The sequence below is a fragment of the Thalia democratica genome, chromosome 5 (assembly GCF_965202585.1).
Source record: "Thalia democratica chromosome 5, ktThaDemo2.hap1.1, whole genome shotgun sequence".
Classification (NCBI taxonomy): domain Eukaryota; kingdom Metazoa; phylum Chordata; class Thaliacea; order Salpida; family Salpidae; genus Thalia; species Thalia democratica.
In genome coordinates this window covers 6,896,929-6,910,211 of record NC_139169.1, presented here as the reverse complement: position 1 = coordinate 6,910,211, position 13,283 = coordinate 6,896,929, and the positions used below count along the sequence as shown (strand labels likewise).

Genomic DNA, 13,283 nt, shown 5'->3' with positions numbered 1-13,283 from the left:
TAAACAATAAGCCAAGATAGAAGTTTTTAAAGTGTCATAAAAACTATACTTCATATTAGAATTAAACAGCACTCGTTATTTGATAAAAATAAAAATTAGTTTTTAATTGTTTTCGTTTGTTTGATGTTAGAATAAAAAAATTGAGTGGAAAGTTTTTTCTGTATTTTTTTTTGATTTTTATTTTTCAAAGAAAATATTTTTGACGTTTCACAGAATATTTGACTACATTAAATGTACGAAGTCCTTTAGTTTGGTATTGGCAGCCGAAACCAATCCTGTCCAGCGCTTTTTTACTTTAAATAATTTTAACAAGGTTACAAAAAATTAAACTTACAGTTTTTAATAAATGATAAAATAAGTTTAACTATAATAAATTTTAACACTAAGAAAAAAAAATTGTCTAATAAAAAACTTAAAATTTTAAGGAATATGGTATGTTCAACATTAATCAAATAAGCATCTACTTAAAGCATATTAATTAAGTATATTTAAAAAAAAAAAAAAAGACTTTTAATGTAAACATAGGAATTGGCAGTTTTTAATAAACTAAGTGTTTTGCATATTAAAGCTTTTGAACTGCAGAAAAACTTACATATGTCTGTTTGATTTTATTTTTTGTTGAGATAAAAAAACAAATGTTGCTTCTATATTATAAACTCCACAGTGTTTTATAGCATCCATTATGCAAAACGTTAACAAAATATGTGTAGAATTTTCCTTTAACTGATTTAGGTTAGCCAAATATATTTCTGATCAGCTGGAAGCTGATAAAATTAACCTTTCATATGGCCTTCATAGGATATCAAAATAGTGATTTATAACATTTACTAAGCTAAACTCACAATAATATTTCTTTTTTCAGGTCCAGGTCAGGCAAATGTGTATCTGTCCGGCTTGAAGGTGATAATAGACAACCAGACAGATGAAAACAGAAGTCTGGAGAAGAAGATAGGTGAGCTGGAGCAAGAGAAAAAAGTGCTGCACCGAACAGTTAAGAACCTTTTGACCATACTCGACACAGTTGAAAAGGACCTGAAGAAAAGAGGGTTGAAGTTAGTTTTGGTTATTTTTGTTTTAACAAAAACTTTATTCAAGTACAAAAAGCTCTTTTAAAGTTTCAGTAAGTTTTAAGCCTGTCCTGTTCGTAAACAAAAACGTAATACAAAAGTAAACAAATGATGTTTTTTTTATAGCACATTGACTTTCTTTGTTTTATTTATTAGTTACTACAGTTGTGTAATATTTTATTTATTTCTTAAACGTATAACACTTTTATTTATTAAGAATTAACGTTATTACAGTAATTTCAAAGTAAAGTTCAAAAATATTAAATTTGATAATTAACTCAAAAAAAAAAATTATGCTAATTTTATGCAAATTTTTTATACATATTTTTAAACGATTTTATGTCGACTAAAACAGGACATCTGGAAGAGTTAGTGACGTAACATGAAATTTCTAGTTATTTATAAAATTATATTAAATATATATTGGATAAAATTTTTGGGGTGGGTGGGATGGATAATATAATCGAAAACAGCAGTAGGAAGAGAGACTGAAAGCAAGATCGCACAATCGCGCGCAAAGCGCGCTGTTGTGCTTACCTTTGCGAAGCAAAACCGAAAGAAAGCGGAGCTTTCTGAGGTTGGGACGTACAAAGAAAGCGAAGCTTTTGAGGCATGAAAGTTAAAGCAAGATCGCACAATCGCGCGCGAAGCGCGCTGTTGTGCTTATTTTGCGAAGCAAAACCGAAAGAAAGCGGAGCTTTCTGAGGTTGGGACGTACAAAGAAAACGAAGATTTTAAGGCATAATAGTTAAAGCAAGAACGCACGCGCGAAGCGTGCCTTTCTTTGCGAAGCAAAATCGTAAGAAAGCGAGCTTTCCGAGGCAGAAATTTAGGTAAACGAATTTAGATTTCTTTAAAGTTAAAATACTATTATTCTTTTTAGTAGAGTATTTATCTTTTATTGCTTAGTTAAAACGACAGTTTTTAAAGCAGTAATTTAAGTTTTTAAGGCAGAAATTTAGGCTAACGAATTTAGATTTGTTTAAAGTTAAAATCAGTGGAGTAATTATGTTTTAATACTTAGTTAAACGGCAGTTTTTGAAAACTTGAAGTATTTTTTTATAGTACTTAAAAAATAGTAGAAAAATTTTAATTATAATTTTTTTTTACTTTATTATTTATTATTATTATTAGTGTTTGCTTTATTTGGCTAGCACAAAAGCGCGCTCTGCGCGCGGTGTGCGTTACTTTTAGCTACTTGTTACAAACTATTTTCTTATTTATGTAGTTCTTTTTGTTTTATATTTAAGTGAATAGATTTATTTTTTTTTTTCTTCTTTTTACATTTTCTGTTTCAAACTAATTTGTGCTAATCCTCAGTTTAAACATAAGTTATATAAAATTTTAAGAGTTTTTGTTAGTATTTCAAAATTATCATAAATTTTAAAAATTTCTAATTAATATTTTTTTTTTTACTTATAACATTATTTATCTGCCTTATTCGGCTAGCACAAAAGCGCGCTTTGCGCGCGGTGTGCGATGCTCTTGGTTGTTTATTAAAATCTGTTTTTTTAACAAATACTATTCAACACAATTTCACATAAAACTTCAGTTATGTTGTAGTGTTAAAATTTTATAGTGTTTTTGACGAACTAGCTTTTACACAATGAGCCGATTAAACTAAAGTTTTTCTTTTTATTGATTAAACTTTCATAATATTTCAAGCACTACAGTTGTAAACTCATCAAAAATGAGTTATATTATTATGTTGGCCTCCATATTATTGCGATTAGATATAACTAATTAGAAAACAAGACATTGGATGTACTGAACAGCAAAAATGCCATTTCGGCTTCATACGATTTTGCACTTTCTTAAAACAAAAATTAATAATAAAAGTTTTTATAATTACTTATTAAAGTTGTCGCTTTTTGAAATTTAGCAAGCTTAAATAATTTTTTTTTACACCTAACTTAAATTAGTTGTTTTTACATTTTTAATGGAAATTTGATTTTAATTAACTGTCAAGTTTTTAGTAAAGTACAAAATAAAGCTTTAATTTTACAACTTCGGCAACTATAGTAAAAATTTAAAGATAAACTTCACTACTACACAATAGTTTATATCAAGCCAAACTAAGTGTTTCTAGATTATAACTAAAAAGATATATAGTTTATATCTATGATTTAGATACAAATTTTTAAAATAGAAAAAAATTAAAAAAAATCACTAAACAGTAAAAATAGTATTTTTGGTGCTAACCATTAACTTTTAATTTAAAGCGTATTACATTTTTTGATTGAAAAGTAATTAAAAAACCTATATTTAATTAATTCATCTAATTAAAGTAATAGAACATTTATCTCTGGTAATACATGTCAAAAACACATTTAATTTTTATTTTTTTTAGTACATTTTGAGTCTGTCGACCTAAATAAGGATAGAAATGAAAATTTAATACATAAAAATTATAAAAATATTTTATTATCTTGTGTTTTATACTTTACAAAAACAACTTAACCATAAAAATTCTTTTAAAATGTAAATGGAAAAATTTCTAAAAAACAGTTAAATTAAAATGCTATAAACTTGACTTTAATTATTTTAATTTAATTTTTTTTATATGTTTTATATAATATGTTACAAAATACTATCATTAAATTATAAATGCTATAAACAGTGTACGCTTGTTACACATTTTTAGATAATATAAATACTTTTTATAGAATGTTTCATAAAAACTATAGTATAACTATATTAAAAAACTATACTGCTTTTTTTATCTTTTTAAATAGAAACATTAGCAACTTTTTTCATCAAATTGTTTTCGTTGAAAATTATGCTAGATTTTAAAGATAAATAAGTTAGAGTTCACCGATAATCAAATTAATTTTATTCGTATCACTTGTACTACTCAAGATATCAAAAAAAAAACTATTTTTTGATTATGACAAGATTTTAATTATATAATTTAACAAATTCGATTTTTTGTTTATTGTTGAAGAGAAAAGACAAAATAACAAAACAACAATATCCACAATTTCCATTGAAAACTAAGGATTTAAACTACAAAAAGAATAGTAAGTACCAAACAGCAACATGAATTTTTAAATTTTGAAAACTAAAATGAGTTTAAATAGTATATCAATGTCAAACAACAAAATACACATTGTACATTTAATAAAATTATCAGGCAACATGGACATTTTAAACTGTTAAATAACAGAAAGTTATGAAAGACATACTAAACCTCCTACGAATTGCTTAAAACGATTACTTTTACAGTACCATTCATTTTTTTCAACATTATAAGTGCAAATAATTTCTTCTCCTGCCATAAACCCTTAACCAAAAATCAAAATTTCGCTACCAACACTGACCGCGGAAACAGAACAATAACAATTTTGATCTAAATGCTTTATACTAGTGAACTTCATGGAACTGCTATCAAATACCTCGCAAGTAACATTTTTATTTCCACCAATCACAAACAGCTTGTTGCCCATACAAACTGCTCCATGTAAACTTCTTTTGTTGATCATGTAAGGCAAAAAATCCCATTTATTCTCGTAACAATCATGTGCCTCTACTGAGTTTATATCTACTTTATTTTCACCGTCGTAACCTCCAGTCAAGACAATTTTACCTTTGAATACTGTACAAGCTGCAACTTGCCTACATTCATTCATACTGGCTATAAGTTTCCACTTACTCCTTTTTGTATCATATTTATAACATTTTTTTATAGTTCCTTTTTCAGTAAATCCACCAAAGACATAAATTTTTTTCATAAATGAACAAACGCTAAAGTTACCTCTACAATCAGGTATTTGAACTACATTAACCGATTGGTCAGTTTTATCAATACGAGTCCTTTTTTATGTAGTTCATTTATAATAAAATGAATAGATATATTAAGACGTTTTTCTTCTTTTTATAGTTTCTGTTTGAAACTCATTCTGTTCTTATGCTTAGTTTAAACAACTGTTTTCTTAAATTTTAAGATTTTTTCAATAACATTTGAAACTTAGTTTAAAAATTATAAAGTTCTACTTTTTTGTAATATTTTTACTTATAACATTATTTATTTGCTAGCACAAAAGCGCGCTTTGCGCGCGGTGTGCGATACTTTTAATTATCTGTTATAAACTGTTTTCTTGTTAAAGTAGTTCCTTTTGTTTTATAGTTTACTGAATAGATATATTTAATTAAAAACTTACACTAAACTTAAAAGAAAAATGTTTAAAATAGTCAAAAAAATTTTGATGAGTTTTGAGTTGTGGTCCACAGAAAATTTTGTTTTAGTTTAATGCCCACAAATTGTTAAACTTAAAACCACCGGTCTAGCTTAGTGTGCACTGATTTTTTTAGAATATTATGACTTTTATTCTTAGTTTCAGATTACCTAATTAAGTTATGTTAAGTTTATTAAAAACATTTTTTATTTGTTTGTACAAATATCTGTTTATAAAATTTTTAACTAATCTTAAACTTTTAATTTTGTACCGTATAATCGTTCATCTTAAAATTTTGTTTATATCTGTTACGATGCTAAATAGCACAACTTAAAAGTTAAAAATATATTTCATGTTTTTATTTTTAGAAAAAAGTAAAATATCTTAACTACTAGAGGAAAAATAATACATTAATACTTTCAGGACTTTATAATGCAAACTAAGTTTCGGTCAAACTCCTTTGTCAGTTCTTAAATAAAAAATCAGATTAAAGTATAATTTTAAAATAGTGATAAAAATCTGTCATAAAATAGTTGAGTTCCACATAACTGTTTGTACACAACCCAATAAAAATTAATTAATCTAAACTAAAGTGTTTTGTTAACTAAAGCGTATAAGTTATCTACACAAATGTTAATTTAAGAAAATTATAGATAAAAGTTATAATAAAAAACAATATTAATTTCTGTTCTAATGAGTTAGACTTTTTTATTGACACTTTTAGTTAAGTTTTGGCACTGATAAATTAAAAACAATAAAAATGCTTTTCTAAAACTAATGAAAATTTTATGCTTCAAATTTATTAACATTAAATATTTAATTCTTTGATCTAAATATTTTTATGGTATTATATAAAGCATAATTAGTTTTGTTTTAAAGGTTTTAAGCAAATTTACTATCTCAGTTTAATAACAACTCTTTGTTTGACAATAATTTATTTTTTTAAATAAACATAATAAAGTATTTAATTTTTGGCAACATATCGGTACAGCATAATATTTTAGTACCAAACGGGTCGCCAAAAGTCTCTCACATAGTACACAGTTCAGTTAAACCTTGTGGAATAAAAAAGCCTTTGTTTTTAAAGGCTATTTTTGCTAATTTTAGCGCTGTGTTTCTACTATTAGAAGCAAAAACCGCATAAAAAACATATCAAAATGTATACTTTGATAAAAAAAGCCATAATTAGAGTTTATCTTAATATTGTAAAATAAATTTAAACTAAGCAATCTTGGGAAAAAAGAACTTTATTTTAATGCTAAGTTTTCTACTGCAGAAACTAAAACAAAAGCATCAAAATGACCGTTAAAATTGTCAAACAAATCGTCAAAAGAAAAACACTCGTTCTTGACTTGGACGAGACACTGGTACATTCCAGGAAAATCGGTAATGGGATGAAGTACCAAACCAGTGGAAAACCAGATTTCGTTTTTAAAGTAAGTTTTTATTCCTTTTGATCAACCTTTTGATAAACCGTGTAAATTAAGCATGATAAACATTAAATTCACCTGTTAACCAAGTTTATTTTAGTTACTTTTGATGTTAATAAAAGCTTGTTTTCAAGTAATATTCTTATGTTTTATGACTTTTCTAATATAGACAGTTGTAATACTTGTGTACGTGAAAACCAAAAAGAGAAAGGAAAACTATTGCATTTATATATAAACAACAAATTATGGAAAAAATGTTTAAACTAAACTGCAAATAAAATTGAAACTTACATAATTACATTTTTATTTTCATTTTATGATCATTTTGAGCTAACTAACGCTAAGTAGTGACATCTGAACAAAATATTTTTAAACAGCCGAATTGGTTCTCAAATTACATGGTTATGAAATATTGGATTTGTAGAACAATTGATCAAAAATTTTATTTGTTTTGTTTATGTAGAATTGTATACTTTTATGTTACTAGTAATAATAATACTAGTAGTAAGTTACGTGTAAACTAACGCTAAGTATAAACAATTAAACAAAATGTTTTCAAATAGGTGAATTGGTTTTCAAGCTACATGTGGGTTTACAAAAGACTTGGAGTTGACAAGTTCCTTGATACTGTTTCCGAATGGTACAATTTGGTCGTATACACGCATGGCGCTGAAGCGTACGCGACACCTATTCTTGATTACCTGGATAATGGAAGGGGGATTATCAACAGGAGATTTTTCAGACAGGTTTTTGTATTTTAAACACAGTTTAATATTAACATATGACCAATTGTTAAATATCTTGTCATTGAGAGGAAGATTTGTTAGACGAATTGTTTGAATTTTGTTTTAATTACTTATTTTAAATATCAATCCATCAACATTGGCTTTGGCTTATATAAGTTATTGTAAAAATTACTTTGGGAAATTTTTAGCTCAATGCACCTCACCATAGTCTTTATTATTTTTCTCAATTTTGGCTCGTGTTTAATTAAAACTTACTTATCTTTTATACTTAGTTAATATATTTTAGTAAACAGAATATTATTATCTTAAATATTTTCAACTTTCATTGCTTTTTAGCAGCGTACCAACAAAGTTCCGTCTTAATGAAAAAACATGTTTACGATTACGACTGTTTGCAAAATAATTATATGATTTTTTAAATTCATTTAACAAAGATCATTATTTCAGCACTGTGGCTGTGGCCATGCCAAAGACTTGAGACTGGTCGAAAAAGATCTTAAAAACGTTGTTTTGTTGGACAACTCTCCGAAAACCTACAGGCACTTTAAAGGTAGTTTAAATTTGTAATTTCAATTATGTATATACCTGTAGGTACAAGTAAAATTGTTTAAAAGACTTAAAATAGTATTTGAAAAAATTCTAATAACTGCTCGACCAATTTTACAGGATAGAGTTTTAATACCTTTGTTGGTTAAAAATATTTATTATCTAAGCTAATTAAAATAGTTTAATTTTTAATAAACTCAACAGAAAATGGAATACCTATCGAGTCTTGGTATGAAGATCGAAATGATAAATGTCTTGATGAACTAATTCCAATGTTCGAGAAAATGAGGTAATACTAAGTTATTTTAAAATTAAGTATTTTATTTGATTGATAACTAAAAATAGAAAATGGTAATTTTCTTGAAAAATTAGTTCTTATTTTTAAAAACTCGATCCTAGAAATTTTAAATTTTATTTAAACTTAAAGCAGATACTTATGTTTGAAACTTTTTTTTATATAAAAAATTACTTTAATCGTCTTGTTTTGAGATATATTTATTTCGATCTTTTTTTATTGAAAGAGTTTGTATACTGTTGTGCTAGTTTGTATGTTACGTATATAATAATTAAATTTTATAATTTTATTGAGCAAGTTAATTTTCAAGTTTTTTATTTATCTATACTTATTGAGGTTCTCCTAATATAAGTGGAGGTAATAATATCTACTTAAAAAATTGTGTCATTTCATTTAACTTTTTAGCTTTTAAAATAATCTACTTAATTTGTAATTATGCCAATTTAAAAAAAAATCATACATCTTTGTTTTTGTGTTACAAATAACTAACAGCATCACGCTTGTCGTTGTATACAAGTGTTAATAAATCGTTTCAGTTTATGACGTCATCAATAATTTTACGTCACTACAGGTCCTGCGATGACGTCAGAACATTCCTGAAAGAATATCAAAGATCAGAATAAACAATAAGCCAAGATAGAAGTTTTTGAAGTACCATAAAAACTATACTTCATATTAGAATTGGACAGCACTCATTATTTGATAAAAATAAAAATTAGTTTTTAAACGTTTGCGTTTTTTTTTTGATGTTAGAATAAAATAAATTGAGTGTAACAATTTTTCTGTGTTTATTTTGACTTTTATTTCTCTAAGACAATATTATTGCCATTTTAAAGAATATTTGACTAGATTAAACGTACGCAGGACGGGCAGCCGAAACCAAATCCTGTCCAGCGCTTTTTTTTAACAATTGTTTCCCATTGATTTTAATATTTTTTAAAGCAATAAATTCGTTCAAAAATTAAACTTGTTTTCTATACAATATAAATATTCATAAAAAAATTAAATTTTTTTATCATAATTTTTTTTATCATTATACTTAATCATCATAATTATGGCTAAAGTTGGAATTCTAACTACTTAAATTATATTTTTCTAAAACTGGCAGTATAACTTTTTTCTCATTAGCATTTGTCCTATTTTAGTTATTCCCTGTATTTTTTTTTCATAAATAATTTAATTTGTTTTTGTATTTTAATAGTTCAATAAAGACAATAAGGCTTAATACATCAACCTTGTATTAAGAATTTCAACTTAGTTTTCTTTTGATAGTTATGGTAAAAAGTTACTTATATTACTCAAATAAAAACTTTTAATTAACTGGAAAAATAATTGCTCAACATTTGTTAATTTGGAAAACAAGTTGTTAGAAACAAAATGAATAACTGCTAAGATTTTTTTGATGAAATATTTAGATAATGTTTCTTCTTTTCTTGTGGTGTTATTTAATAAAAAAAAATTATTCATTATATTGTAGTAATAAAAAAGCTTTCATTGTTTATTTTATTGAATAAATGCATGACTTCTTGTTTTAACCATGAAAATGATTTTCTCCGCAATCTAGTTCTAAACTTATAAAGTAACCTAAAAATATATATTTTTTTATTTCTATAAGTTTTAATTTTCAAAATAAACTTGTCAACTCCAGGTCTTTTGCATAGCCTCTTCTTGAATATGTTTAGAATTGCCTCTTTAAATTAGAATGTTATTTTTTAGTATTAAAGGACTTAAAAGGTTTTATATATTCTATCAAATATTTAGCGTGTATATCAAAGCAACAGTTGATTACTATTTTTTCTACTTTGCTTTCATGGTACATTAATATTTAATTATTCTCTATATTTAAGAATATAAATTATTTTTTTAAAGTATTTTGCTAAAAGAAAAGTTCCACACTTTTAATAGTCGTTCTAATAATTTTTATTTTCTCATAAAAACAGGAAAAAATTAAACTAACTCTGTAAACAAAATCAGGCTTGTTTTCAATTTCTGTGGTTTTGTATTCCAACTAAGTATAAAGTCCCCTATAGTGAACTAATGTTTCATCTAAATCAACCATTAAAATTCTTTTTAGATGTAAATGGAAAAAATCTAAAAAAAAAGAGTTAAAAAATTCTATTAATTTGACTTTAATTATTTTACTTTAATATTTTCTTTATGTTTTATGCTAGATGTTACAAAATGCTATCATTAAATCTTAAATCCTAAAAAACAGTGTACGCTTACGTAACACATTTTTAGATAATATAAATTCTTAACTCATTTCATAAAATCTACAAGTATAAATAAAAAAACTGTACTGTTTATTATATAATTTTAAATCGACACATTTTCAATTTTTTCTTCAAATCTTTTTTGTCGAAATTTATGTGAGATTTTAAATATAAACAACGTAGAATTCACAAGAAATCAAATTAATTTCATCCAAAAAATTTATCTGTAAAAACTATTTTTTTATTAACTTCAATGATTTTAATTATACAAGTAACCAAATTTTTTTTTTGTTTATTGTTGAAGTGAAAAGACAAAATAAACTAAACAACAAAATCCACAGTTATCATTGAAAACTAAGTATTTTAACTACAAAAAAAACTCAGTACCATACAGCAACATATTTTCTAGATTTTGAAAACTAAAATTCGTTTAAATAAAATATGATTATCAAACAACAACATACACATTGTACATTTAATAAAAATATCAGGCAACATTGAGATTTCAAACTGTTAAATAACAGAAAGTTTTGAAAGACATACTAAACCTTCTTCGAATTGCTTAAATCGATTACTTTTACAGTACCATTCATTTTTGTCAACATTATAAGTGCAAGCATTTTCTTTTCCTGCCCTAAACCCTGAACCAAAAATCAAAATTTTACCATCAACACTGACCGCGGAAACAGAATAGTAACAATCGCGCTCTAACTGCTTGATACTAGTGAACTTCATGGAACTGCTATCAAATACCTCGCAAGTAGCATTTTTATTTCCACCGATGACAAACAGCTTGTTGCCCATACAAACAGAGCCATGTCGACATCTTTTGTTGATCATGCTAGGCAGAAAGTCCCATCTGTTCTCGTAACTATCAAATGCCTCTACTGAACTTAAATCTACTTTATTTTTACCATCGTAACCACCAGTCAAGACAATTTTACCTTCGAATACTGTACAACCTGCATATTGCCTACATTCATTCATACTGGCTATAAATATCCACTTACTCCTTTTTGTATCATATTTATAACAACTTTTTATAAGTCCCTATAATTTTTAGATAATTTAAATTCTTAACTTGTTTCATAGAAACTAAAAGTATAAATATATTTAAAAAAACTATACTATTTATTTTATAATTTTAAATAGAAACATTTGCATTTTTTTTCATCAAATTGTTTTTGTTGATATTTATGCTAGATTTTAAAGATAGATAACGTATAATTCACCGATGATCAAAATAATTTTATCCGTAACACTTGTACTTCGCAATATATAAAATAAACTATTTTTTGCTTATGAAAAGATTTTAATTATATAATTTAACAAATTCGATTTTTTATTTACTGTTGAAGAGAAAAGACAAAAACAAACAAAAAAACAATACCCACAATTTCCATAGAAAACTAAGTATTTAAACTACAAAAAAAAAGTCAGAACCAAACAGCAACATATTTTTTTAAATTTTGAAAACTAAAACAAGTTTAAATAAAATAAAGTTATCAAAAAACGTAATACTCATTGTATATTTAATATAATTATTAGGCAACATTGAGATTTTAAACTGTTAAATAACAGAAAGCTTTGCATGACATACTAAACCTCTTTTGAATTGCTTAAAACGATTACTTTTACAGTACCATTCATTTTTGTCAACATTATAAGTGCAAATATTTTCTTTTCCTGCCATATACCCTGAACCAAAAATCAAAATTTCGCCACCAACACTGACCGCGGAAACAGAATAATAACAATTGCGATCCAACCGCTTGATACTAGTGAACTTCATGGAGCTGCTATCAAAAACCTCGCAAGTAGCATTTTTCTCTACCAATGACAAACAGCTTGTTGCCCATACAAACAGCTCCATGTAGACATCTTTTGTTAATCATGCGAGGCAGAAAGTCCCATTTATTCTCGTAACAATCATATGCCTCCATTGAGCTCCTACTTCCACCAAACCAATGGTAACCACCAGTCAAGACAATTTTACCTTCAAATACTGTACAAGCTGCATTTTGCCTACATTCATTCATACTTGCTATAAATATCCACTTTTTCCTTTTTGTATCATATTTATAACAACTTTTTATACCTCTTTCTTCAGTAAATCCACCAAAGACGTAAATGTTTTTCATAAACGAACAAGCGCTAAAGTTACCTTTACCGTCAGGTATTTGAACTACATTAACCCATTGGTCAGTTTTATCACTACAAATCCTGAATGAAGATCGTGTTTCAGATTCGCCTTTAACATCTAATTTTGAGCAGACAGTCCAAACATAGGATCTTTCACAAATTGTTAAGTCATTGTATGAATGTTTCTTTGAAAGATATATAGTCTCAATTATTTCTAAGTTACGCGAGTTTAACCTTAAACTTTCTCGTTCTAACACATCAGTGCTTCCAGAAATAATTACATCAAAGTTTTCTTGTCCACAGAATCTATTGTGGTACAAAATTTGTGTTGTTTTAGATGAAAAACTAACGGCCATTTTAAACCTGTAACTTTGATATTCATAAATTTACAGTAACTTGTATGGTTATAAAATATTAGATTTGTTAAATCAAAAACTTTAATTAATTATTTTAGCTAGAGTTGTATACTTTTATGTTACTAGTCATGTTTGACTTTTTATAAATGAAATACTTAAGTACAAATAGTTTTTGCAAATATGAGTATTAAAAATTAAATTTTAATTTGAACACTCTCAACAAAATTTTAAACTGACTAATTTACTTGTAATGTTTTTGATATTTAGCAATTTCTCAATTAATTTAAAAAATGTTGTACTAGTTTTGTATAAC

The 13,283-nt window shown here is 25.9% G+C and overlaps 2 protein-coding genes across 2 annotated transcripts; one reads left to right on the top strand and one right to left on the bottom strand.

Annotated features, from left to right (window-relative positions):
- Positions 1-6,540: 6,540 nt before the first annotated feature.
- LOC145836225 (CTD nuclear envelope phosphatase 1 homolog) lies at positions 6,541-8,257 on the top strand. Its single transcript, XM_082944045.1, has 4 exons — positions 6,541-6,678; positions 7,236-7,418; positions 7,866-7,968; positions 8,169-8,257. The coding sequence occupies exons 1-4, from the start codon at positions 6,541-6,543 to the stop codon at positions 8,255-8,257; spliced, it is 513 nt and encodes a 170-aa protein (XP_082800171.1).
- Positions 8,258-8,824: 567 nt separating this feature from the next.
- On the bottom strand, positions 8,825-12,511 carry LOC145836224 (kelch domain-containing protein 8B-like). The gene is made up of 3 exons (XM_082944043.1): positions 12,283-12,511; positions 11,059-11,434; positions 8,825-8,855 (listed from the first exon to the last, which is right to left on the bottom strand). The coding sequence occupies exons 1-3, from the start codon at positions 12,509-12,511 to the stop codon at positions 8,825-8,827; spliced, it is 636 nt and encodes a 211-aa protein (XP_082800169.1).
- Positions 12,512-13,283: the final 772 nt, after the last annotated feature.